General features: G+C 46.7%; 1 protein-coding gene across 2 annotated transcripts in view; it reads left to right on the top strand.

Annotated features, from left to right (window-relative positions):
• EFCAB8 (EF-hand calcium binding domain 8) overlaps positions 1-24,292 on the top strand; it is a 64,433-nt gene that overhangs the window by 26,789 nt on the left and 13,352 nt on the right. For both annotated transcript variants that reach the window (XM_081011027.1, XM_081011028.1), the window contains exons 7-21: positions 1,234-1,339; positions 1,793-1,877; positions 3,765-3,877; positions 4,925-4,998; positions 6,484-6,614; positions 9,189-9,256; positions 10,657-10,805; positions 12,730-12,867; positions 13,671-13,766; positions 15,116-15,343; positions 17,211-17,281; positions 19,292-19,499; positions 21,141-21,302; positions 21,968-22,076; positions 23,159-23,292. In XM_081011027.1, the coding sequence (XP_080867153.1) occupies positions 1,234-1,339; positions 1,793-1,877; positions 3,765-3,877; positions 4,925-4,998; positions 6,484-6,614; positions 9,189-9,256; positions 10,657-10,805; positions 12,730-12,867; positions 13,671-13,766; positions 15,116-15,343; positions 17,211-17,281; positions 19,292-19,499; positions 21,141-21,302; positions 21,968-22,076; positions 23,159-23,292 (1,872 nt within the window). The remainder of the gene's footprint in view (positions 1-1,233; positions 1,340-1,792; positions 1,878-3,764; positions 3,878-4,924; positions 4,999-6,483; positions 6,615-9,188; positions 9,257-10,656; positions 10,806-12,729; positions 12,868-13,670; positions 13,767-15,115; positions 15,344-17,210; positions 17,282-19,291; positions 19,500-21,140; positions 21,303-21,967; positions 22,077-23,158; positions 23,293-24,292) is intronic.

Genomic DNA, 24,292 nt, shown 5'->3' with positions numbered 1-24,292 from the left:
CCTAAATGCAAGTGGGAAACCAGCACAGCAGGATCCGAGCACAAGAGCAACTCTCTCCTCCTCCTGTGGTTTCTGGTAAACTGGTATTCAGAATCTGTGGAGGCAGAGCAGAACCATCCCAGCTAGTAGCCATCAATAGTCCTCTTCTCCATGAATTAGTCTAATCCTCTCTTTAAGCTGTCCAAGTTGGAGAGAGACCATTGCTGCCTTCTGCGGGAGGGAGTTCCCTAGATTAACGCTGCACTGCTTGAAGAAGGACTTTCATGACAATAATGCCCACTTACACCTCAAAGAACTCATAATCCACCTACTTTCAGCAGCCAGAAGCATCATAGCCAGACACTGGAGAGACCTGTCAGGAGTAAGCATGGACCAATGGTACCAAATAGTATGGGAAACAGCCCTAATAGAAAAATTAACCAATAAACTGAAACTGCCACGGGGACAAATAGAAGAAGACGCCTTCACCCCGGTATGACTCCCCTTTATCACATACACAGCCCAACAAGACAATGACAAAAATCCACCAACAGCATACTGATCAATATGGCTAACCTGACCCAAAACACCCACCCACCCCACTCACACACGAAAACAAAGACCACCACAGCCAACCACAAATGAACAACCACACCTTGGCCAACCCCAGCCTCTCTCACCACCAAAGGAACACAAGTGAACAGCAGAGAACCTGCACAAGAAACGCTGGCACCAAACCCTACATGTAGTAAGTAAAATAGAAACGTCGCCACCTGACCCCATCCCCACTCACATTTCCCCCCTCCACCTCTTTCCCCTTTTCTTCCTAATGTCTCAACAAATGAAACTGATCTGTAAAAAATGTTACTTGGGAAAAGAGAGAGAGAGAGAGAGAGACATTGCACACACTTTTGTAAATCAATAAAATCTTTGAAAAAGAAAAAGAAGGAAAGGACTTTCATTTCTATGTCCTGAATCTTTCAACGAAAGCCGAGAAGCTGAGGTTCTCTGCTCCACAGGAAGGTTGGAGGAAGCATCCCTGCTTCCTCGTTTCCTTGCCCTCCGAGCCAGGTCCACCCCCCCCATCATACGCCCCCCCCCCGGTTCTTCTTCATCTTCCTCCTCCTGTCTCGGAGCCTGCCAGCAGTATGAGGCTCCAGACATGAAATACGTGATGTGCAAACAGCAAACCTTCCTTCCTTCTGTCTCCCCCATCACTTTTTTTGCTCTGCGAACCCCCCTCTCTCTATGCAGCTGGACCAGAGCAAAAGACGTCACAGTTTGAAACTCTGGGTGATTGACATGGTGTGCCTTACCAATATCAACTTACTGGCGGTTGCAACGACAGACCAGGATATTGGTAAGTGCAGAACGCAAAGGGGAAGGTCCCCTCCGCCGCCCAATTGCCTTGCAATCCCTGCTTCCCCAAATCAAGTGCGTGCCTCTGTATGCTGAGCTTGCAACCCTTTTGCTCAAAATACGCACCATGCAGCCATGAGTTCCACAGGTTGGTTCCAAACTGTGTCCAGGGGAACTTAGTTTTTGCATGTTCTGGACTTCTGCGTCAACTTCCCATCAATTTCACAGGGGAAGCTGTGTTACGGGGAAAGGGAGAAGATGTTTGACTGGCGCATCCAGTGGTGCTTTGTGTTTGCGAATAGAGACTCTGGAGGTCAAACTCTGATGCAGCTTCCATTATGTCTTCAAAGCGCAATGCCTTTCAGTGGAGTCAGTTCAGATCTGTAGCTGGGAAAGGGAGCGATGCACACACGGCCCTCGAATAAAGTGTTCCGCTTTCCCTCTTTCCACCCAGAGTTCTTTGACATTGGTGGCAATAAATGCGACCGGATCTTCACTCTCGTCGACTTGGAAGGGTGTGCCACGGCTATGGACTACTGGTACGTCAAGAGAAGACCCTGGGGGCGTTTCCCCTCTCACCCCCCTCTCAGCATCTCCCCAGACACAGGCTAGACCAGCCCCAGCCACAACCAACACCCTGTTTCCAGACCCGGCCCACGCTAACCATCGACGCAACCACACTTGGCAATTAGAATTACGGGGGCTGCCCAGTTGCTGGATCCCCTATTCATTTACGGTGGGAATGGGGAAAAGCACAAACCTTCGGTTCTGCGTTTTTTTAAAGAAATCAATACAAGTTTCAAATTGTTGTCTTATCCCTTCTCCCCGGCTCACACTGTTACCTATTTTTGAGGAAGCTGATCTTAATATACATAATGAAGAGCTAATTGTTCCTTCTTGCTTTTTTGGGGGGGGAGGGCGCGGCCACTAGAGTTGCAATGGCCCATGTCAGGAGAGATCTAAATGGAGCCAGTATTTCATTTTGGCATTTCACAGTTTGGCAACTTGCTTTACAGTATTAGAAAAGTTGAGCGGCAAACTACGCGTCTCCAGGGGACAATGCAAAAAAGGATAGATTTGCAGAAGTCTGGTTTGAGTTTATTGCGCATGTCAATACAGAAGAACAAGGCTTGTCCCTTCCTTCTGCTTATCAGTGGATTTGGTTGATTCAATAACATGCTTCCAGTTACAGATAGGTAGCCGTGTTGGTCTGCCATAGTCAAAATAAAAAAAATCCTTCCAGTAGCACCTTTAAGACCAACTAAGTTAGTTCTTGGTATGATCTTTCGTGTGCAAGCACACTTCTTCAGATACACTGAAACAGAAGTTGCCAGATCCTTCTATATAGTGAGAAGGTGGGGAGGGGTATTACTCAGAAGGGTGGTGGGAATGGGAGATTGGCAGATAGCTGAGATGAGCCTGCTGACGACTCTTAACGACTGTAATAGGTCTTACAGGAAAAGGCAAGGGGTGAGAAGGTGAGAAATGGCTTAGTCATGTATAATGGGATAAGAATCCAATGTCTTTGTTCAAACCAGGTCTCTCCATGGTTTTAAGTTTGGTAATGAGTTGCAATTCAGCAGCTTCTCTTTCCAGTCTATTTCTGAAATTCCTTTGTAGTAAAACAGCTACATGCTGATATTCCTCTTTAAGATTCTTTAAGATGTATATACCACCCTTTCCCCAAGGATCATAGGTCAGTTTACAGTATAGAAATGCAAAAATGCGTAACATGATTCTAGATTCAGGTAGGTGGCCGTGTTGGTCTGACGCAGTCGAAATAATAATAATAAAAAAGTCCAGCAACATCTTAGAGACCAACTAAGTTTGTTTTGTGTATAAGCTTTCGTGTGCATGCACACTTCTTCAGATGCTGAAACAGAAGTCACCAGACCAGTATATATAGTGGGAGGGTGGGGTTATCTGCATACTATCCCTTCCTTTTTTCTGTAGGACTAATTGCAGTCGTTAACAGTCGTCCACAGGTTTACCATACCCATTGAGTCAATCACCCATCTCTTACCACCCTCCTGAGAAAAACCCTACCCTCCCACTATATATAAGGGTCTGGTGACTTCTGTTTCAGTGTATCTGAAGAAGTGTGTGTGCACACGAAAGCTCATACCAAGAACAAACTTAGTTGGTCTTTAAGGTGCTACTGGACAATTTTTTAATAATAATAACAAACAAAACAACTCACCCCCCCCCCAGTACTTTATGCTCCTGCCTTGTGGCCAGAGGAAATCTGGAGCGATGCCCATTTTGGATCCCAATTCCAGCGCTCTGCTCTGCTACCTGGAGCAAAGAAGCAGGCAGAGCTTCTGTCCAAGGCTGACCTGCTTCCCAGGTAGGCCAAGCTCTCACCTGTTCTGCACCTGTGCTGCACCTGCAGGTTTTCATCCCTTTTCTTTTCCTACCTGAACTAGGACCGATGGCCGCAAAGCGATCTTCTCTGTTGGGGACGTGAAAGGGAACGTCCTGATCTTCACCTCATCGGATGTCGTGATGAACGGGCTTTTCAATGTCCGCAGCTACATAGGTGAGCCAAGTTGGTCCAGGCTGGTCCAGGCGACAGCTCACAACACTGGCCAGGCAGAGGGGGAGCTGCAGGTCCCTGAGCCTCCACAAAAGGGGTGCAAGTCGACCCTTATTGCGATGTTTGATCTTTGGTGCTCCCCCTTTTGCTGAGCACCGACAGAGCTTTCCTTTCAGATGAGAGATTGAGCGGTAGGGATGCCTTTGCAATATTTGCTTTATTCATATGCTGAGCATCAGTGGTAGCAAATGAACGCCAAGTAAGGACTCTGTTAAGGTTGTAGATCCATTACTCCAGATCAGACCTTCAGAGAGAGATTCGTTTTGTTTACATGTAATGCTATCCCATGGTTTACTAAGCTACAGGTCTATGGCCCAACGTCATATGGGAACCCTGCCCATGCCTCCCGCATGGATCATGTTCGCAACCTGAGCATCCACTGTACTTATTTTTCCAGTTTGTCACCCCCCTCTGGGTGACACCCGGGGCGAACCGGCCCTACCGCACCCCCCTTCCTACGCCACACAGATACCCCACCCCAGACATTCACTAAACTAAACTACAAAGGTAGTTTAGCAGCTGGAAAACAAAGCAAACTCTGGAGAAACAAGCCAATGTTTCCTCAGTCGGCTGTGGGACAGCTCATAGTTTGTGAAACAGACCATGGCTTAGTGGAATGTGCGAAAACTATGAACTCCAACTTGTGCTTTTAGCCAATTCTCAACTCTCCAGTCGGATGTCAAAGAGGTAACCCATTATGCAACCTTTTGTGGGCATCTGAAGGCAGCCCTGTATTGGGAAACGTTTAATTTCGGATGTATCGTGTGTTCTTTTATATTCTCTTGGAGGGTACTCAGCGTGGCTGGGGCAACCCAGTCAGGTGGGTGGGGTAAAAGTAATACATTATTATTATTATTATTATTATTATTATTATTATTATTACTACTAATCTGTTGTGGATTAACAATCACAAATGAGGGAGTAGAGCCAATGCATTATATTTTGGCTCTGCTGGCGCACAATGTTTTTCCCTGGATCTTGTCCTCACAGGTGGCATGTCTAGAGTCCCCGTCCACATCCTCCTGAAAAACAAGGCCGAACAATACAGGAATTTCCATGTCCCTGTGAGTTTTCCCCATGAACCTGCCTGCTCCAGAGTTAGTGTGATTTCTGCCAGGCGCTCCCTGCTTTTAATATTGATTTATTAAACGTGTTTCTATCCTAACCTTTAATTTTATTTTTTTTAAGAACCGCAGTGAAAATGGTCAAAATAAATAAAAAAAAGTGTGTGATAAAACCCCCAATTAAAATATCACAATAAAATAGAATAAGGCGGCAGACTTACAACTAAATTTTGCAGTTCTCTTTGCTAATTCAAGTTCCCTGTAAAATCTTGGAAGAACAGGTACGATGTTGGCATCTGCTGTACCTCAGAGGCGGCTTAAATTCCACTAAGTTTTTCACTGATGGGCAAGTGGTGGTTGGAGCCAGTATTCATCCAACCTGCGGGGCTTTGGCTATTCCAGGTACCTGCTCCTGGCCTTGCCATTATAATCTGAATTGCCTAATAATGGAAAGGTCCTGAGGAAGTGAGTTTTGCTTAGTTCTCCTCTCTGTCTCTCGTTCAGGCTCCCACTCCCAGTTTTCAAAGATCTTGATTATTATGTCTGTGCGGTTCAAGCCAAAATGAATACACCTTTTACAAATTCGCCGAGACAACAGATGATTAAGGCTGGAGACGTACAATAGCTGTCTTCCAGGGAGTTTGAAATAGGGATCTTTGCTCATGCTCTGCAGAGACTCTTGCCTCTGGCATACGGGTTTTGCATCTTCTGGAATTGCTTCAAAACCCTGCAAAACCTATATGACCAGCCATGACATTGGAGAAAAGCAGGAGGGTAAATGGGAGACGAAGACGCATTTACCGTATTTTTTGCTCTATAAGACGCACTTTTCCCCTCCTAAAAAGTAAGGGGAAATGTGTGTGCGTCTTATGGAGCGAATGCAGGAGAGCAAGAGGGGGCGGTGTGCATCGACCCCTCTTGCTCTCTTGGCTTCAGGGATAGCTGCCCGTTCAGGGATAGCCCTGAAGGGGTGCTGCGCAGAGAGGGAGAGAATTTTTTTTTCCTTGTTCTCCACCTCTAGGTGCGTCTTATAGAGTGAAAAATACGGCATTTCCATTACAATGAAAACAGCAACCTTTCTCCTTCTTGTTAATTTAGAAAGTGAGAGGTTTCTGGCCAAGGGAGGAATCTAAAGGGCTGTGTACACACTTCAATTACCGGTAATCTGCATCCAGTTCTCTGGTTTGGGAAGAGGCTCACGCACGATGTTAGCCACAATGCATGTCTTTTCTTATGGACTACTGCATTTTGTTGCATTTGCCTCCAAACCAGCTTTGAACTGAATTGAGAAAAAGAAGGACCCAGCATGCGTTTTAAGCAGGTTAACACGTACACATCTCCTTTGGGATTTCCAAAAGATGGCATGCAGGCAGATAGAGCGCTCCTTTTAGTTAACAGCTCTCTGGCCTTTCTTTTTTTGCAAAGTTTAGTTGTCGTCTTCCTCCTCCTCCTCCTCCTCCTCTTCTTCCTCTCCCTCCACTCCAGGCTTTGCACGGAGACTGGTGCCAACAGATCAAGTACATCCCGCAGCTCAACCTGGTCGCCTCCTGCACGCCAGCCGAGAAGACTGCCATGGCCCTCACCTCTCTCCCGCTGCATAACATTGGTAAAACCCAGTAAGAGAGGCCTTTTTCTCTCTGCTCTGGAAATGAACCCAAGGTGGGATTGAAACGCCGTTACTGTTTCCACCGGAAGGTGGGTAGGGAAAGGGTCAGAAACTTCAGAGAGCCATAAAATATGGGAAGTATCCATCAGGAATTTGTGGCTGAGGCTGTAAATGCACAAGAGTTTCCAAGGGACCTTTCAAATGGGAAACCTGGGTCCCTGGGAAATAATAATAATAATACTAATAATACTAATAATACTAATAATAATTTTATTTATATACCGCCCTCCCCAGCCGAAGCCGGGCTCAGAGTGGCTAACAACAATCAAAGTAACACAGCATTCTAAAATCCATTCATTTTAAAATCAATTCAAAATCAAATTAATGGCAACCATTGGGCTAGAGTTCTATGGGGTTTACAGAAGGAGAGAGGGGGTCAGGCTGTGCCTTGGCCAAAGTCCTGGTGGAACAGCTCCGTCTTGCAGGCCTGCGGAAAGATGTCAAGTCCCGCAGGGCCCTGGTCTCTTGGGACAGAGCGTCCCACCAGATCAGGGCCACGGCCAAAAAAGCCCTGGCTCTGGTTGAGGCCAGCCTAACGTCTCTGTGGCCCGGGATCTCCAAGATGTTTTTGTTTGAAGACCATAAGGTCCTCCGTGGGACATACCAGGAGAGGCGGTCCCGTAGGTACGAGGGTCCTAGGCTGCATAGGGCTTTAAAGGTTAAATCTTTAAATCTGGAGGTCTTTTTTTTTAACGTTACTTTGGGGAGGACAGAACCTCCCAGGATTTGCAGGTATAGCCAGGTTCTCCTCCACTGATTTCAGCCGGGGAAGTGAAATCGACAAGGTGCTGGTATTCTCTCTCTGAGGAATGCTTGCATCTCCTATGGGGAGAAGACATGAGCTGGCCTCCCGCCCCCAAAGGACCTGTGGGAAGAGCTGCCCTCTCCTCTCCCCTTCTCTGCAAAATCAGGACAAGGGTGTCTGTTCCGCAAGAAGGCATTACCTTTCTTGTCAGGGCACAAAATGAGGAGAAGGAGTGATTGAAGATCTACCTTGGGAACAAGCAGGGAATAGAGATCAACCTTGGGATCTGCTGTCTCTCCGGAGCCTGCCGCCTGAGGCATCCTCCTCACCTTGCCTCCGGGGCGGCCCTGTTTCTGGTTTACATGGGCAAAGCAGGGCAAATGATTCCCTTGGACAAACTTGGTTAGGGAGTTTGGTGGTGGCGGCGCTGTGGGTTAAACCACAGGACTTGCCAATCAGAAGGTCGGCGGTTCGAATCCCCGCAATGACGGGGTGAGCTCCCGTTGCTCGGTCCCTGGTCCTGCCAACCTAGAAGTTCGAAAGCACCTCAAAGTGCAAGTAGATAAATAGGTACCGCTCCAGCGGGAAGGTAAACGGCGTTTCCGTGCGCTGCTCTGGTTTGCCAGAAGTGGCTTAGTCATGCTGGCCACATGACCCAGAAGCTGTACGCCGACTCCCTCGGCCAGTAAAGCAAGATGAGCGCCGCAACCCCAGAGTCGGCCGCGACTGGACCTAATGGTCAGGGGTCCCTTTACCTTTACCTTTAAGCCAGCTCTGAATCTTAAATTCCCTGGTTTGAATCTAATCTTTCCCACACACTCAGCGGTCTTAGGCGAGCTCCGTCTCAGCCGCCTCCCTGGCTTGAAATAAGGGGGGATAATGTCAGTGGCCTTCTGCTTTACAAGGTTGTTCCAAGGATTGCAACAAGATTGTGCATATGATATCCTTCACAGCCTGCAAGAGCCAGGAATTACGATCACCAAAAGTTCAAGGTTGCAGTTCCAGGAACTGGACAGCAGATGGTGGTGTTGCACTTCATTGTTCTCTTTAGGAGCAATAATTTGTTTTTGTTTTTTTAATGTTTTTATGAAAAGGATTTTCATAGTTAACAAGGGTGCATCCAACATCTCTGTTTTCAGTTCATAGTAGAAAAGTGTGAAATGAAAGCATTTAAAGCAGCGGTTCTCCACCTGTGGGTCCCCAGATGTTGTCATGCTGGCTAGGAATGATGGGAGTTGTAGTCCAACAACATCTGGGGACCCACAGGTTGAGAAACACTGATTTAAAAGATAGCAGGGTTAGAGCTCATCCAGACTCCCACTCGCCCTGCATCTTCCCCCTTGGAAAACCTTATCTCTACCGCTGAATCAGAGAAAACTTCAGCCAGATTTTCCTCAGATTGACGTTTGCTCCAATTCAGCAGTAAAGAGTGGGTTTTCAGACAGGAAAGGGAAAGGGTTTGGCCCCTTGGTTTCTAAACACAGGACAGGCCTCACGTCGCCTTGAGGTTTCTTAGGCAAGAACCTACTTGGTCAGATGGTCTAATGCACTTTGCAATCTGCAGACTTGCTGCAGAGATCCAGGTTGATCTCTGCGCCTCTGCTCCTTCCTGGATCATGATCGGGTGTCTCTAGCAAAACGTCCTGCGGCCCACCATGCTTTGGGCAAATGTCTTTCTGGCCCGTTCCTTCAGAAAGTCAGCCAGCCATTTATTTTTGAAAGAAAAAGAAGAGAGACGGGCGTACTTAATCGACACCTCTGCTCTTCCATTTGTCCCAGATCAGCGGTGATCGTTCTGAAGAAAGGCATCCTTTGCTTTGACTATTCCTCGGAAATGAACATCCTCGGTACGTTCTTTAGAAACGGCTCCTTAAAACCGCCTCCTTCTGGAGCCTTTATCCTCTTTGGGGACCAGGTGCCTGAGAGAACGGCACCTTCAGGTATCCTCAGTTGGCAACGATTTACCTGGATCCGGTCGAGTCTTGTTTCTAACCCAGTCGAGGCACTGAAACGGCCTTGCTGCCCTGGTGGTTAACCGGGAAGAAGGGTGTGACCCAGTTAGTTTATTATTTTATTTTATTTATTGAATTTATATACACTGCCCTATGAGCTCTCAGGGTGGTTCACAGAACAAAATCAAAATATAAAACCGCAAATTTATTCTCCAAATGTCTCAGCATCCCTCTGGAGGTCTGAGATGATGGAGAGCAGAGGCAAAACACTGCCCTTGAAACAACTGAACTGGCTCCTGGCTCCTTTCTGTTCCTAATCCAAGGTGTTTGTTTTAAATTTGAAGGCTCTAAATAAGGGATGAGGGACTAGTGTTGTTCTGATGTGTCTGCTGCAATCCTTCTGCACTATTGCCATCAGCTGATGCTTTGCGATGGCTGCCCCAAGAAAGCGATGCAGACAGTTCCGCAGATCGATCAGTCAGTGCACCCCGCAAATGATGATGATGATGATGATGATGATGATAATAATAATAATAATATATTTATACCCCGCCCATCTGGCTGGGCTCCCTTAAAAGTGGCTGCAGGTCCCGCTAACGGTGCCACTGATGGGATGTATTTTCTAATGCAATGGCATGATTAGCTGCTAACATCATTGCATTATAAAATATGTTCCCTCAGTGCTGCAGTTAGAACATAAAACAACAACAACAACAACAACAATATCATCATCATCATCATCATCATCATCATCAGTGCTTTTATTCTGGGGGTGCGCATACCCCTAAACATTTTGTGAACCTAAGTTTGGCCTCATTGAGGGGCAGTATTTCAATATGAGTAGGAAAATGAGAGTACCCCTTAACATTTTTTTAAAGAAAAAAAGTACTGATAATAATAATTTATTACTTATACCCTGCCCATCTGGCTGGGTCTTCCCAACCACTCTGGGCGGCCTCCAACAGGATATCAAAACACAATAACCTATTAAACATTAAAAACTTCCCTAAACAGGGCTGCCTTCAGATGTCTTCTAAAAGTCTGGTAGTTGTTCTTCTCTTTGACATCTGGTGGGAGGGTGTTCCACAGGTGGGCACCACCACCGAGAAGGCCCTCTACCTGGTTCCCTATAACTTGGCTTCTTGCAGTGAGGGAACCGCCAGAAGGCCCTCGGCGCTGGACCTCAGTGTCTGGGCTGGATGATGGGGGTGGAGATGCTCCTTCTGGTATACAGGATTTGGCAAAAGCGGAGCGATTCCGCCAGAGCTCCTGAGATGCGCTTTGTCTTTTGCCAGTGACGGGAGGGTACGAGCCCCTGGTCCGCATCTGGAACCCCTATGTAACCAGCAGCCCCATCACGCAGATGAAGGGCCACTCCACGGCTGTCACCCACATCATGATCAACGGGCAGAGGAACACCATCGTCAGCGTCTCCAAAGACAAAGTAGGGGTTTGGGTGCGAGAGGCAGGGAAAGGGAATGCCCCTTGCACCTGCTTGGAAATGTGGGGGAACCCTGTCCGTCCATCCCCAGGAAGTGGAAGGGTGGGGCTATATGCCACGACGGCGGCAAGAACTATGCTGGCCCAGAACTGGAAAACAGATGTAATACCTACCATTAAGGAATGGCAGGTCAAAATGATGAATTATGCAGAGCTGGCTAGAATATCAGGAAAACTAAGAGACCAGGATGAACAGAAGTTTCAAGAAAGTTGGAGTAAATACTTGAGGTATATAAGAGACAATTGTAAAACATTAAAGACACTGGCAGGGTTAGAATAACTCTAACAGCGTATGATAGACAAAGCAAAATATACAAAATGCACAATGTTAGAAACTATATGATACTTACCGAAGGAATGGAGGGAAGTCCGATGTTCGGCAGAGCTTAGATAAATATGAGATTTATTTGTACAAGGTATGTATGTATGCATGCATGTTTAATGGAAAATCAATAAAAAAAATTTATTTTTTTAAAAAAGGAAGGGTGGGACTGGAGGCCTAGAGCTTTTAACTGGAGGTTAATTTAACCCGCCCTGGAGCAGAGTTCGACTGTTCCAACAGCTGCTGTGAGAACAGGATGCTGGACAAGATGGGCCATTGGCCTCATCCAGCAACCAGGATCTTTTTTGATGCTCCCAGTGGCTGAGCAGGGGCCCATTATGGGAAGTCTCCGAGCAGCACCCGAGCAACTCTGCCCACCAAGGACTGCCAAACAATTAAAGCCCTGTGTTGCGAACAAATATCAGTAATATCCAAAGGCAACGCGATGACCAAGTACAATAATGCGATGTCAATATAAACTCTTTATATAATCTATGCAGAACATTGAACAATATCAAAACAAAAAAATTCCTTCCAGTAGCACCTTAAAGACCAACTAAGTTAGTTCTTGGTATGAGCTTTCGTGTGCAAGCACACTTCTTCAGATACACTGAAACAGAAGTTGCCAGATCCTTCTATATAGTGAGAAGGTGGGGAGGGGTATTACTCAGAAGGGTGGTGGGAATGGGTGATTGGCAGATAGCTGAGATGAGCCTGTTAATGAGTTGCAATTCAGCAGCTTCTCTTTCCAGTCTATTTCTGAAATTCCTTTGTAGTAAAACAGCTACTTTGAGATCTTGTATAGAAATGGGAATCTCAAAGTAGCTGTTTTACTACAAAGGAATTTCAGAAATAGACTGGAAAGAGAAGCTGCTGAATTGCAACTCATTACCAAACTTAAAACCATGGAGAGACCTGGTTTGAACAAAGACATTGGATTCTTATCCCATTATACATGACTAAGCCATTTCTCACCTTCTCACCCCTTGCTTTTTCCTGTAAGACCTATTGCAGTCGTTAAGAGTCGTCAGCAGGCTCATCTCAGCTATCTGCCAATCTCCCATTCCCACCACCCTTCTGAGTAATACCCCTCCCCACCTTCTCACTATATAGAAGGATCTGGCAACTTCTGTTTCAGTGTATCTGAAGAAGTGTGCTTGCACACGAAAGCTCATACCAAGAACTAACTTAGTTGGTCTTTAAGGTGCTACTGGAAGGAATTTTTTTGTTTTGACTATGGCAGACCAACACGGCTACCTATCTGTAATTGAACAATATGAAATATATGAAATATGCACTCTCTGCAAAACCAAATAAAGAGAAACCTTCTAAGTCACAAAATATGCACTCTTGATGAATTCTCTAGAAAACATTCTATGCATATTTTGTGACTTTCAGAGATTTAGAAGGTTTCTGTTTATTTGGTTCTGCAGAGAGTACGTATTTCATATGGTTCAATGTTCTGTATGATATAAAGAGTTTATATTGACTCCCTGCTCCAGCCCTTTCAGGCCCTCTGCCTTCCCCTCTCCTCTCTCTCTCTCAGAACATCCGCGTCTGGGATCTGCTGGATCACTTCTGCCTGCAGTCGATCCACGGCAGGAATGTCCCCCTGGGCAACTACCCCATCTCGGCCACCTACTACCACCGGCCCTGCAATTACATCATTTGCGCCACTTACACGGTGAGGAGGGGGCCGGTGAAGGACCGTGGGATCAGAAGGCGAGAAATGGCTCCTCTCTCGACTTGGGCTGCTGCTGCTGCTACCTCATAGTTTGCAAACTGAGTTATTAGCATAATTTTGAATTTTGGGGTTTCTTTTTTAATTTTTTTTATTCTCAATGCAAAATTACAACAAAAATTACAAACGTTGAATCCAAAATAGAGCAGTACAAACAAGAAAAAAAACACAAGAAAAAAACCAAAAACTAAAACACACATCAACAAATAAAACCGTATCATCATTCTAATCATTACGTACATATACACATATTGACTTCATTCTTTTGTTCTAAGACCTCGAAGTTTTTACTCTTTCTAAATTGTTGTGTCTAATGTAGATTACTTCTATCTTTATACTTTTTGCACCATTTTTTTCTTTCTTTAACCCTGCAAACCATCATTCATTACATATTGATATACTTACTCCAGAACAATGTTTTTTTCATATACTCTTTAGCACATCCCCATTCTTTTAATAATTTTTGGTACGATTGTCCCCTTATAAATGCTGTGAGTCTTGCCAGATGTATATATATTCACAAATTGTAATTTGCCATTCTTTCATTGAAAGAAGAAAGAATTTTGGGGTTTCTGCTGCCTGTCTGCTGCTTGCAGGGCACAGTTTTTGCGCGGTGGGTGGGGCTTGTTGGCATCCAATGGCGAACGGTCACCTCTAGGCAATTTCTCCTGTCGGGGAGCTGCTCCGAGGTGCCTCTGCCCATGCTTGGCTCCTCTGGGAAAATCTCCTGTGTCGTTTTGCTGCAGCTTGGCTTTTTCTACGGCGTGGAGTATGTCGACTTGGATGCCAAGACCCAGGACCAGCCGGTGTGCTGTGCACTCTACAACAAGAACTTTAAGCAGGTGAACACCTGGCTGGGAAGAGGGAAGCACCTGGGGATGTTTACCTGGGAGGAAAAAGTGTGGACCATCTAGGTGGACCAATGATGTGAGCTGCTGTAAGGCAGGTTGGTTCGTTCTCAGCAGGAATGGTGGCAGAGAGGAGAGGGACAATAAAGGGGCATGTCCAAAGTGTTCTCTACCTGAAGCAAAGTTCTTAACCCGAGGTACTATTTCTGGGTTAGTGGAGTCTGTAACCTGAAGCGTGTGGAATCTGAAGTGTAGGTAACCCAAGGTACCACTGTATTATCTCTCGCTTGGACTACTGCAATGCGCTCTACGTGGGGCTACCTTTGAAGGTGACCCGGAAACTACAACTAATCCAGAACGCGGCAGCTAGACTGGTGACTGGGAGCGGCCGCAGAGACCACATAACACCGGTCCTGAAAGACCCACATTGGCTCCCAGGACGTTTCCGAGCACAATTCAAAGTGTTGGTGCTGACCTTTAAAGCCCTAAACGGCCTCGGTCCTGTATATCTGAAGGAGCGTCTCCACCTCCATTGTTCTGCCCGGACACTGAGGTCCAGCACTGAAGGCCTTCGGCGGTTCCCTCACTGCGAGAAGCGAGGTTACAGGGAACCAGGCAGAGGGCCTTCTCGGCAGTGGCACCCGCCCTGTGGAACGTCCTGTGGAATGCAGTTTCTCTCTGTATGAACCTACCTGCAGTTTAAGAGCTGTGTAAGGATAGAGAGAGCATCTTCTCAGTGGCGGGTCCCTGTTTGTGGAATACACTTCCCTGAGAAGTCAGGCAACCTCTCTACCATTCATTTAGAAGACACCTGAAGGCAGCCCTGTTTAGGGAAATTTTTAATGACTGATGTTTTATTGTATTTTTAATCGTTTGTTGGGAGCCGCCCAGAGTGGCCAGGGAAACCAAGCCAGATGGGTGGGGTAGAAATAAATTATTATTATTATTATTATTATTATTATTATTATTATTATTATTCGTCAGGAGAACAATGCTTGCTCCCCTAGGCTTGAAACAGCTTTGCAACTTTTCGAATTGCAATGATTTCTTTTAAATTGTCCCCTGCTGCTCTTTTAAGTTTTTCCGGATGATTGCATCTATCTCGTATCCTCCTGCTTTTCTCGTTCTAGAGTTGGGAAGAGCAACAAAACATTGCCGTGCCGTGCATTTCTGAAGGCTGGCCTGCCGGCGTGTTTGTCCCTGAAGGTGGATGGCCTTGCTTGCTTTAAATTCTTTTTCTGGTTGCGAGAACTCTCAACGAACGGAGAGTGGGTGTGCAAATGCACATTGTGAATCTGACCAACCTTCTCGAGTTAACCATCCCCTCTGGTTTTCTACCACAGGTGGTCAGCGGCTGCTACAGCGGGGTCATCACCGTTTGGGATATCATGACCGGGCAGAAAGTGATGGAGTTTTCCACCTCGTCAGGGCAGCCGGTGGAAATCACGGCAATGACCTTTGATACCCCTGAGAGGCGGCTGATCACAGCCCTGAAAAATGGGACCATCAAACTGTGGAACTTCAACAACGGCGCCTGCCTGATAGAGCTACCTTTTGACGACAAGGCTGAGGTCAGCGCAGGGGGCGAAATGAGAATCTGGTTCGATAACCCTTCTCTCTCTCTCTTTTTAAAATCATTTTTATTAGGTTTTCCATTTTAACAATCCAATCAAATCACATTAAATATTCCAGATTATACCTATACATATCGAATAATCCAAATATTCTGCTGAATTATAAAAATTTTTATTGGGACTTCCCATGCTTCAAGTTCGGGGGGGCACTGATCATCTTATATCTCTACTGCTTTTGATAGTCGTTTCTAATAGTTCCTTTAAATCTCCCTGTTGTTAACCTTCCTTCTTTCACGGCCTCTGAGATGTTCCCACAAGTGAGTTGAAGTAAAATGATGCGTTTCTGTGTGGATTTTAGGTGTACGATTCCCCTCTGTCTGTTGCAACATCTCCTCACACACTGGTCTTTTTGCCGAATTAATCCCAAAGTCTTTTCGCTGCTGGCAGTCGCCATCTTCTCATTAATTCTGGTTGGATGACCCTTCTCAGCCAGAGAAACCTTTGCTGCTCTGGAGGGGATGCACAAGGCAGTGACTGGCCACCTCAGAATAATAAATAATAATAATGATAATGATAATAATAATAATAATTTTTTATTTATACCCCGCCCTTCCCAGTTCAAAAACCGGGCTCAGGGCAGCTAACAACGAATTTAATTGTAAAAGCAGCATAAAATACAGTATAAAAACATGAATCCCCAGGGCTAGCTGGCTAAATCAGTCCTATTTGGGCCAGTGAGGAGACCAGGGGAGAATTAGCTGTGGGGTCTCAGAGCGGGTGATGTTCATAAAAAGGGGAGGGGGAGGGAAGAGAAGGGAAATAAAAGATCAGGCTGAATTCAAATTAAAAGCCAGGTGGAATAGCTCTTTCTTACAGGCCCGACGGAAGGAGGTTAAATCCTGCAGGGCCCTGGTCTCATGGGACAGAGCATTCCACCAGGTCGGAGCCATCACTGAGAAGGCCCTGGCCCTGGTGGAGGATAGTCTGACTTCCTTAGGGCCCGGGACCTCTAAACTATGGTTATTCATGGACCTTCAGGTCCTCTGTGGGGCATACCAGGAGAGGTGGTCCCGTAGATACGAGGGGCATAAGCCTCGGCCACAACTCCCTCCCAAGTGCTCTGGGGATACTGGGAAACCTTTTCACGAATCCTCCAAACTCTACACTTTTTTGATTCTATGAATCTGCTGCGTTTACAAGTCGCTGCCCAGTCCATGCCCCGCAGTATTCTGGGCAATGGCTGATCTGATTTGCAGGAGCTGCCCTGCCCTCTCAGCAGGAGCAGTGGCACCCTCTGTTCTGCCCTCAGGGTCTGACCTGGCAGGGAGGAAGGGGTTGGGCAAGGCGCTTTATCCAGAGCGAGACACCCAGAACTGCAGCTGATACTGGTGAGGAATTCCTGCTCTGAACTGCACCGCCATACTCTCGTGCGCCACACCAATCTCCCCAGAATGAGGGACAGGGGAGACTGTGGTGTCTTTAGGATATATGGTTTATTTGCACATGAAGGCAGCCCTGTTTAGGGAAGCTTTTAATGTTTAATAGATTATTGCATTTTAATATTCTGTTGGAAGCTGCCCTGAGTGACTGGGGAAACCCAGCCAGATGGGCAGGGTATAAATAATAAATAATAAAAATAATTATTATTATAGTATACAACCCGCACTGACGATGCAATAACACCCCAAAAGGGACTGGCTTCTCCCATAGCCAAAGCCTTGGAAATTTCAGCAGAAATCAGGCGTAGCTCTGTCTCTCATCTGCCCAGCCTGATTCTTACTCTCCAACGCCTCAACTCGGGCTTTTGTGTGCACCTTGTTTGTCTGCATAACCGGCTTTCTGCACTTTTGCGTCTCCTCAATAGATCGGCTGCGTCTTGTACATGAACCAGAAGATTTTCGTGGCTGGGTGGAGCAAGAGAGTGACCTGGTACCTGTAAGTAGAGACCAAGTGCTGGTGGGATGGGGGTTTTCCAATGTTCTCCACTTCAAGGCCAGGCCATTGCTAGACACTTAAAGACCCGGGCAACACCGTATTTTTCGCTCCATAAGACGCACCTGACCATAAGACGCACCTAGTTTTTAGAGGAGGAAAACAAGAAAAAAAATATTCTGAATGAAACAGTGGGTGTATGATTTTTGTGGTTCATGCTGTGGCCACTGACATGATATGTGATTTGATGGTGAGTTTGGGATAGCCCAATGCAAAAATCCTGACAATCCATGTGGATCTGTGCTTGGTAACCACGTTTTTGCGCCATTGCAGCCCCACGAAACAGTGTGTGCGTGATTTTCTTTGGTGCAGGCTATAGCCATGGACATGCTATGTGCAGTGGCGTAGCGTGGGGGGTGCAGGGGGGGCCGGCCGCACTGGCCGCAACATCTGGGGGGGCGGCGCTCGCACTCGAGTGCTAAAATCCACGGGATAGGGGGCGCAAATTACTTGCCTTGCCCCGGGTGCTGACAACCCACGCTACGCCACTGGCTATGCGATCTGATGGTGAATTTGGGGTGACCCGATGCAAAAATCCTGAGGATCCATATGCTTTTACCTCCCTCCTCCAAGGCAACCTCCTTTATCTCTAGAGTCCCTTATCTCCCTCCTGATCGCTTGCCGATCAGCTGCTCAGCGGCTTTGTTTCAACACCCCCTCCCCTCTTTCTAAAAAAAAAAAAAAAAAAAAAAAAAGCACGATCTGCTTTTTGCTCCTGGGCAATTCTGCTCCAGGGACCACGCATTCGCTCCATAAGATGCACAGACATTTCCCCTTACTTTTTAGGAGGAAAAAGCTGCGTCTTATGGAGCGAAAAATACGGTATAAATTAACATTTGCATAAAACCCTCCAGTATGAGAAAGGAGACGTTTGCTGGTATACTTTTCTTCCCCTCTGAGGTCAATAGCGGCTTCGGGGGGGGGGGATTTTGATTGGAAGAATGACATGCAGATGAAAGCCTGTTCGTACTTGCCCTGTCTGTTTTCGTGCCGTTTGCAGGGATGATAACAGTTCCCCCATTATGCACATGAGGCTGCTCTAAGATCTTAACAAAGAGCTAATATGGGGTAACTGTGCCCCTGAAGGACCAGGTGCGCAGCCTGGGAGTCATTCTGAACTCGCAGCTGTCCATGGAGGCGCATGTCCATTCTGTGTCCAGAGCACCTGTCTACCAGCTCCATCTGGTACGCAGGATGAGACCCTCCCTGCCCATAGACTGTCTCTCCAGAGTGGTGCATGCTCTAGTTATCTCCCGCTTGGACTACTGCAATGCGCTCTATGTGGGGCTACCTTTGAAGGTGACCTGGAAACTACAACTAATCCAGAATGCGGTAGCTAGACTGGTGACTGGGAGCGGCTGCCAAGACCACATAACACCAGTCTTGAAAGACCTAAACTGGCTCCCAGTACGTTTCCAAGCACAATTCAAAGTGTTGGTGCTGACCTTTAAAGCCCTAAACGGCCTCAGTCCTGTATAGCTGAAGGAGTGTCTCCACCTCCATCGTTCTGCCCGGACACTGAAGTCCAGCTCCGAGGGCCTTCTGGCGGTTCCCTCCCTGCGAGAAGCCAAGTTACAGGGAACCAGGCAGAGGGCCTTCTTGGTAGTGGCACCTGCCCTGTGGAACACCCTCCCACCAGATGTCAAAGAGAAGAACACCTACCAGACTTTTAGAAGACATCTCAAGGCAGCCCTGTTTAGGGAAGCTTTTAATGATTAATAGGTTATTGTGTTTTGATATTCTGTTGGAAGCTGCCCAGAGTGGCTGGGGAAACCTAGCCAGATAGGCGGGGTATAAATAATAAATTATTATTATTATTATTATTATTATTATTATTATTATTATTATTATTGGCTTCCCCCCTTTTCTGTGATGTAAGGGGAGGATTCTGCCTCCTGCTCCTCTCCTCTCCCTGGACAGCTGCGATGGGGCTACTTAATTTCTCCTAACCAGAGACAACAAGGAAGATGAGAAAGTGATTGAGTGCAAGCACTGGAAGTCCTACCACTCTGACGACATCTCGTGCATGGACAGCTATGGCAAGAATCTTTTGGCGACCGCCTCCTGCAACGGAGACATCGTCCTGTGGAGCGTCCACTCTGGGCAGGCGTTCTGCCGATTCAACGCATCCGAGAGCCCCTTGATCCTTGCTCCCCAAAGGGTAACGTTCAAAGCCCCATACGCCACAAAGGCTCTCTTTTGTAAATTACCAAGGCGGTTGGCATTTCCCTGGGGCTTCAGAGGAGTGAAAACTCCCACTCCAGAGAGCAGTAGCCTTTTCCGCCTGCCACTGCTGGCTGCTGTGCAGTTTTGCTCAGGGAAAATGCCCCATGAGACAGATTTGAGAGTAGATCTCTGGGCGGCAGGTTTGCCGGAGATCAGCAAGAGCGTCTGACTCCCAGTTGTTTAGCAATAACAACATGGTTTATTCCACCTGAGCTCATTTCATTTCTGAAGACCAATCCCTGGGCTCAGAAAGTCTCCTGAAGTGCCCGGGTCTCTCATTCCTATGGGACCTGAAATGCTACCTGATTAAAGGGAACTTTATGAAGATGGTATACAGGTGGTATTTGACTCCATCAAAACTGGCAAAGATTAACAAAAAAATAAAAAATAAAACAGCAGCAAGTGTTGGAGGTGTCAGCATGAAAATGGAAACTTTTCCCACATGTGGTGGACGTGTCCCAAAATTAAATCATTTTGGGACATGATATATGGTGAATTGAAGAAAATGTTAAAATACACATTTACAAAAGCACCAGAATTATTTTTATTGGGTATTTTTACAACAAACATCCCAAAGGTTAATAAAAGAGTTTTTCTTTATGCCAATACGGCTGCCAGGATTCTTGTAGCAAAATATTGGAAGAGGAGAATGGTGTCTAAAGCTATGTGAATATCTTGAACTAGCGAAACTAACAGAATCAATAAGAAATTGGAGAAATAAAATTTAGAAAGAATGGGATGTTTTTTAAAATTACATGATGTTGTATGTTTCCAATGATTGCTCTTGGTTGAGCATAGACTAAATTCCACAGAGATAAGAGAAAAGGTTCCCGCAGAACAGGAAAGGACACAGAAAGTCTAAGAGATGAGAATGTAGGAACCGCATAGTGGTAGAAGGAAGTCATTAAACAAATCCCAGTTGTTTAGCAATAACAAAATGGTTTAACAAAATTGATAAGGTGAAGATAAAACGAACTCTTATTAGATTTATATGTTTAAAAGAATGTCGATGATGGTTTGTAATTCCTAAAAACCTGTATGTCGTGGATAATATTTTTAGTTAAACTTTCTATTTCCCCCCCATCTTTTTTCTTGTTTTTCTTTTCTATTTTCTCCTTGTGTACATTCTTTTTCTTCCGTAACAGAACAATGTGTGTGATTATGCATAGTTTTTAATGTGTAAATAGAGATGATTTCATAGGGGGGGGGGAAGTAACAAAATCCGTACAATTGCTTCTACTATTGCATTTGGATTTCTAATCTTTCTACATTGGAAATCTTGAAGGCCCCTTTCCAAAATGAAATTTCTTTTCCTATGTCATGGGATGCATCTGGCAAGATGCTCTCTCTCACACCAACCATTTAAAAGTTCACCTGTTGACCCAACGTGGGCTTTCCTGATGGTGGGAAGAAACACCACATCCCTTTGCTGGGATGAGGCCAAGGGATCCCAAGGCCTCCTCTTCCAAGGGAGAGCAGCTGGCCTGGCCTGCTCCCACCCTACAATATTTGGGGGTGAGGGCGGTGGGGCAAGCGGTGTGCCTGATTGCACTGAAATGGCATCCCCTTTCACCAGGAGTTCTCCTCGGACCCAGACATCCCCTTGCTGAACAAGAGCCCCAAAAAGACAGGCTGCAACCATCGGCAGGCGATGAAGAAGTGCTTTGCCTGCTCAAGAAAGGCCACCGCCTTCAAAACTGCCATCCCTCAGCGGCCGGCCAGCGCAAAGACTCACCAGGTGACATCTCTTTTATATATATATATATATTGGTTTTTTAACGTATCATTTCCATCAATTATTAAACACACTTTTATATCTTATACAGTCATACCTCGGGATGAATACGCTTCAGCTTACAATATTTTCGGGTTGCGCTCCGTGGCGACCCAGAAGTCACGGAGCGCATTACTTCTGGGTTTTGCCGCTCGCACATGCACAGACGCGCAAAATGATGTCGCGCACATGCGCGGAAGCGGCGAAATGCGACCTGTGCAATTTGCGCAGTCGCATCTTACGTTCGCTTCAGGATGCGGACGGGGCTCCGGAACGGATCCCGTTCGCATCCCAAGGTACCACTGTACAATTTTTTTGACTTCCATCAATCACATCTGAAAATTTTCCAATCTTTCCACTTAATTTACATTTCTTACTTTCACTATTACATTTCAATCTCATAACTAATATCTTTCTTCTTTCTCGTCTTTGCAATATTTCATATATTCCTCCTTCTTGTGGTCCTACTAGCGTAATTTGTTGATTACAGTTGCTCTTCAAATAATTCGTAAATTTCTTTCAATCTTCTGTGAATCTCCGGTCCCACAGGCTTCGAATCCTTCCTGTCATTTTACCCAATTCTGCGTAGTCCATTAATTTCGTCTGCCATTCTTCTTTTGTCGCACCAGGTGACATCTCCTATTCCCCAGAGGCGCCCGGCTTCAGCCATGCCCGGAAACCGCATCATGCGCCCAGCTACGTCCGTTCCCGGAAGCCACATCATGAAGCCCCAGGTAGGTTTTTTTTTTGGGGGGGGGAACCTCCTTGGGGCTGATGTGGGGGGCAAGGGGAGTGGGCAGCCCTGCTTTTCTCTGCTCAGTTAATGTGCAAAGTGTTGGCGAGCACATGGCATGGTGCATTATGCTGCCGGCTTGTGCCTGAAGACAGGGAACCCAGGCAGGTCTTTCTCTCTTAGACACCCTTCCCTTCTCAGTGCGATTCCTATCTTGGCCTGGAGCCAGACCTATGTGCATTGTGCAACCCCCAATTGTCTTCTCCACCTCTGGCTTCTTGTATACAGTCATACCTCGGGTTACAGCCGCTTCATGTTGCATTTTTTCGGGTTGTGGACTGCCGAAACCCGGAAGTACCAGAACGGGTTACTTCCAGGTTTCGGCAGTCACGCATGCGCAGTAGTGCTAAATCACGCTTTGTACATGCGCAGAAGCGCTGAATTGCAACCCACGCATGCGTAGATGAGCAGATGCAGGTTGCGAACGCTGCGGGTTGTGAACATGCGTCCCGCATGGATCACGTTCGCAACCCGAGTGTCCACTGTATTTACTATTGGTCCTTAAAGATCTTAAGCACGAGTGTGTGTGAGTCTGCAGCTGCTTTTTGGCTTTGCTGGTAGTGGGTTTTTTTAACCTCAAGATTCCTTCCTCTCGTCTGCCTTCTTTATTTTCAGCTGATTAATTGCTCTTCCCATGGCTAGATTTCCATGGAAGAATTCTAATTTCATGGAATCATAGAATTGTAGCATTCGAAGGGACCCCCACGGGTCATTTTGGAATCTCAGCTAAAGTGTCTCTGACAGATGGCCATTCAACCTCTGCTTAAGAACATCAAAGGAAGGAGAGAAACGCAATGCAATGCAAATAAATTAATAAAATTAATAACAGCCCAATATCACTTTTATGATCTCGGCAGGGTGCAACAGGGTTAACCCTGTATGTGGTGGAATCTATAAAATCTGCACCAATGGTCCCTGGTGAGGCACATGCTGCGGATTTGAGATGTCTTCACAAGCAGCCAGGCCAGAGCACTAGCGGACCTTCTTAGAAAAAGCCTGATGATGTTTCTCTCGACTTTGCAGGTAGCCTGGGAACCCGAAGGAAGCGACAAGACTGCCGCTGGTTCTCATGCTCACGCAGCCCCTGAGACTGGCTCACCGAAGGCCGAGACCCCTACATGGCAGGAAGAAGTCATCGCCAGCCGGGTTGGTGTAGAGAAGGTTAGTGCCGCCGGTTCCTCTGCCACGGGTCCAGTAGCATGGGGTCTGGGTTCGGCCAAGAGCAGCCCTGCGCAAACTCCAATTTTTAATAGCGCTCATTTCTGCGCTCGTTTCTTTACTCAAGGAAATATTTTTTTCTATCAACGTGGGATTGCCATTTCCCCAGAGTGCATCACAGTCTTCCACCTTGCCCCTTCATCCGCTAAATGCTTCTTTTCACTCTGAATGGAGTGTTCGTAACCTGAAGGAGCGTCTCCATCCCCATCATTCTACCCTGACACTGAGGTCCAGCGCCAAGGGCCTTCTGGCGGTGTAGTGTGGTGTAGTGGTTAAGAGCGATAGACTCGTAATCTGGGGAACCCTGTTCGCGTCTCCGCTCCTCCACATGCAGTTGCTGGGTGACGTTGGGCTAGTCACACTTCTTTGAAATCTCTCAGCCCCACTCACCTCACAGAGTGTTTGTTGTGGGGGAGGAAGGGAAAGGAGAATGTTAGCCACTTTGAGACTCCTTAAAGGGAGTGAAAGGCGGGATATCAAATCCAAACCAGGCAGGGGGCCTTCTTGGTGGTGGCACCCGCCCTGTGGAACGCCCTCAGGCAGACAGGGGGAATCAGAGAGGTGAACCAGCCCTCGTGTTCCTGCCGCAGAAAATTAAAGAGGCCCCTGTTACACCGGATGCTGAAGCCCGTCGTCAGGAAGGCGGCAGACCTAAACGGCCTCGGTCCAGTATATCTGAAGGAGCGTCTCCACCCCCATCGTTCTGCCCAGACACTGAGGTCCACCTCCGAGGGCCTTCTGGCGGTTCCCTCACTGCGAGAAGCCAAGTTACAGGGAGCCAGGCAGAGGGCCTTCTCAGTGGTGGCGCCCGCCCTGTGGAACGCCCTCTCACCAGATGTCAAAGAGATAAACAACTACCAGACTTTTAGAAGACATCTGAAGGCAGCCCCGTTTAGGGAAGCTTTTAATGTTTGATGCATTACGGTATTTTAAAATTTTGTTG

Source organism: Podarcis pityusensis (genome assembly GCF_964106645.2).
Source record: "Podarcis pityusensis genome assembly, chromosome: 6".
Taxonomy (NCBI): Eukaryota; Metazoa; Chordata; class Lepidosauria; order Squamata; family Lacertidae; genus Podarcis; species Podarcis pityusensis.
This window is presented reverse-complemented; position numbering and strand designations above follow the sequence as displayed.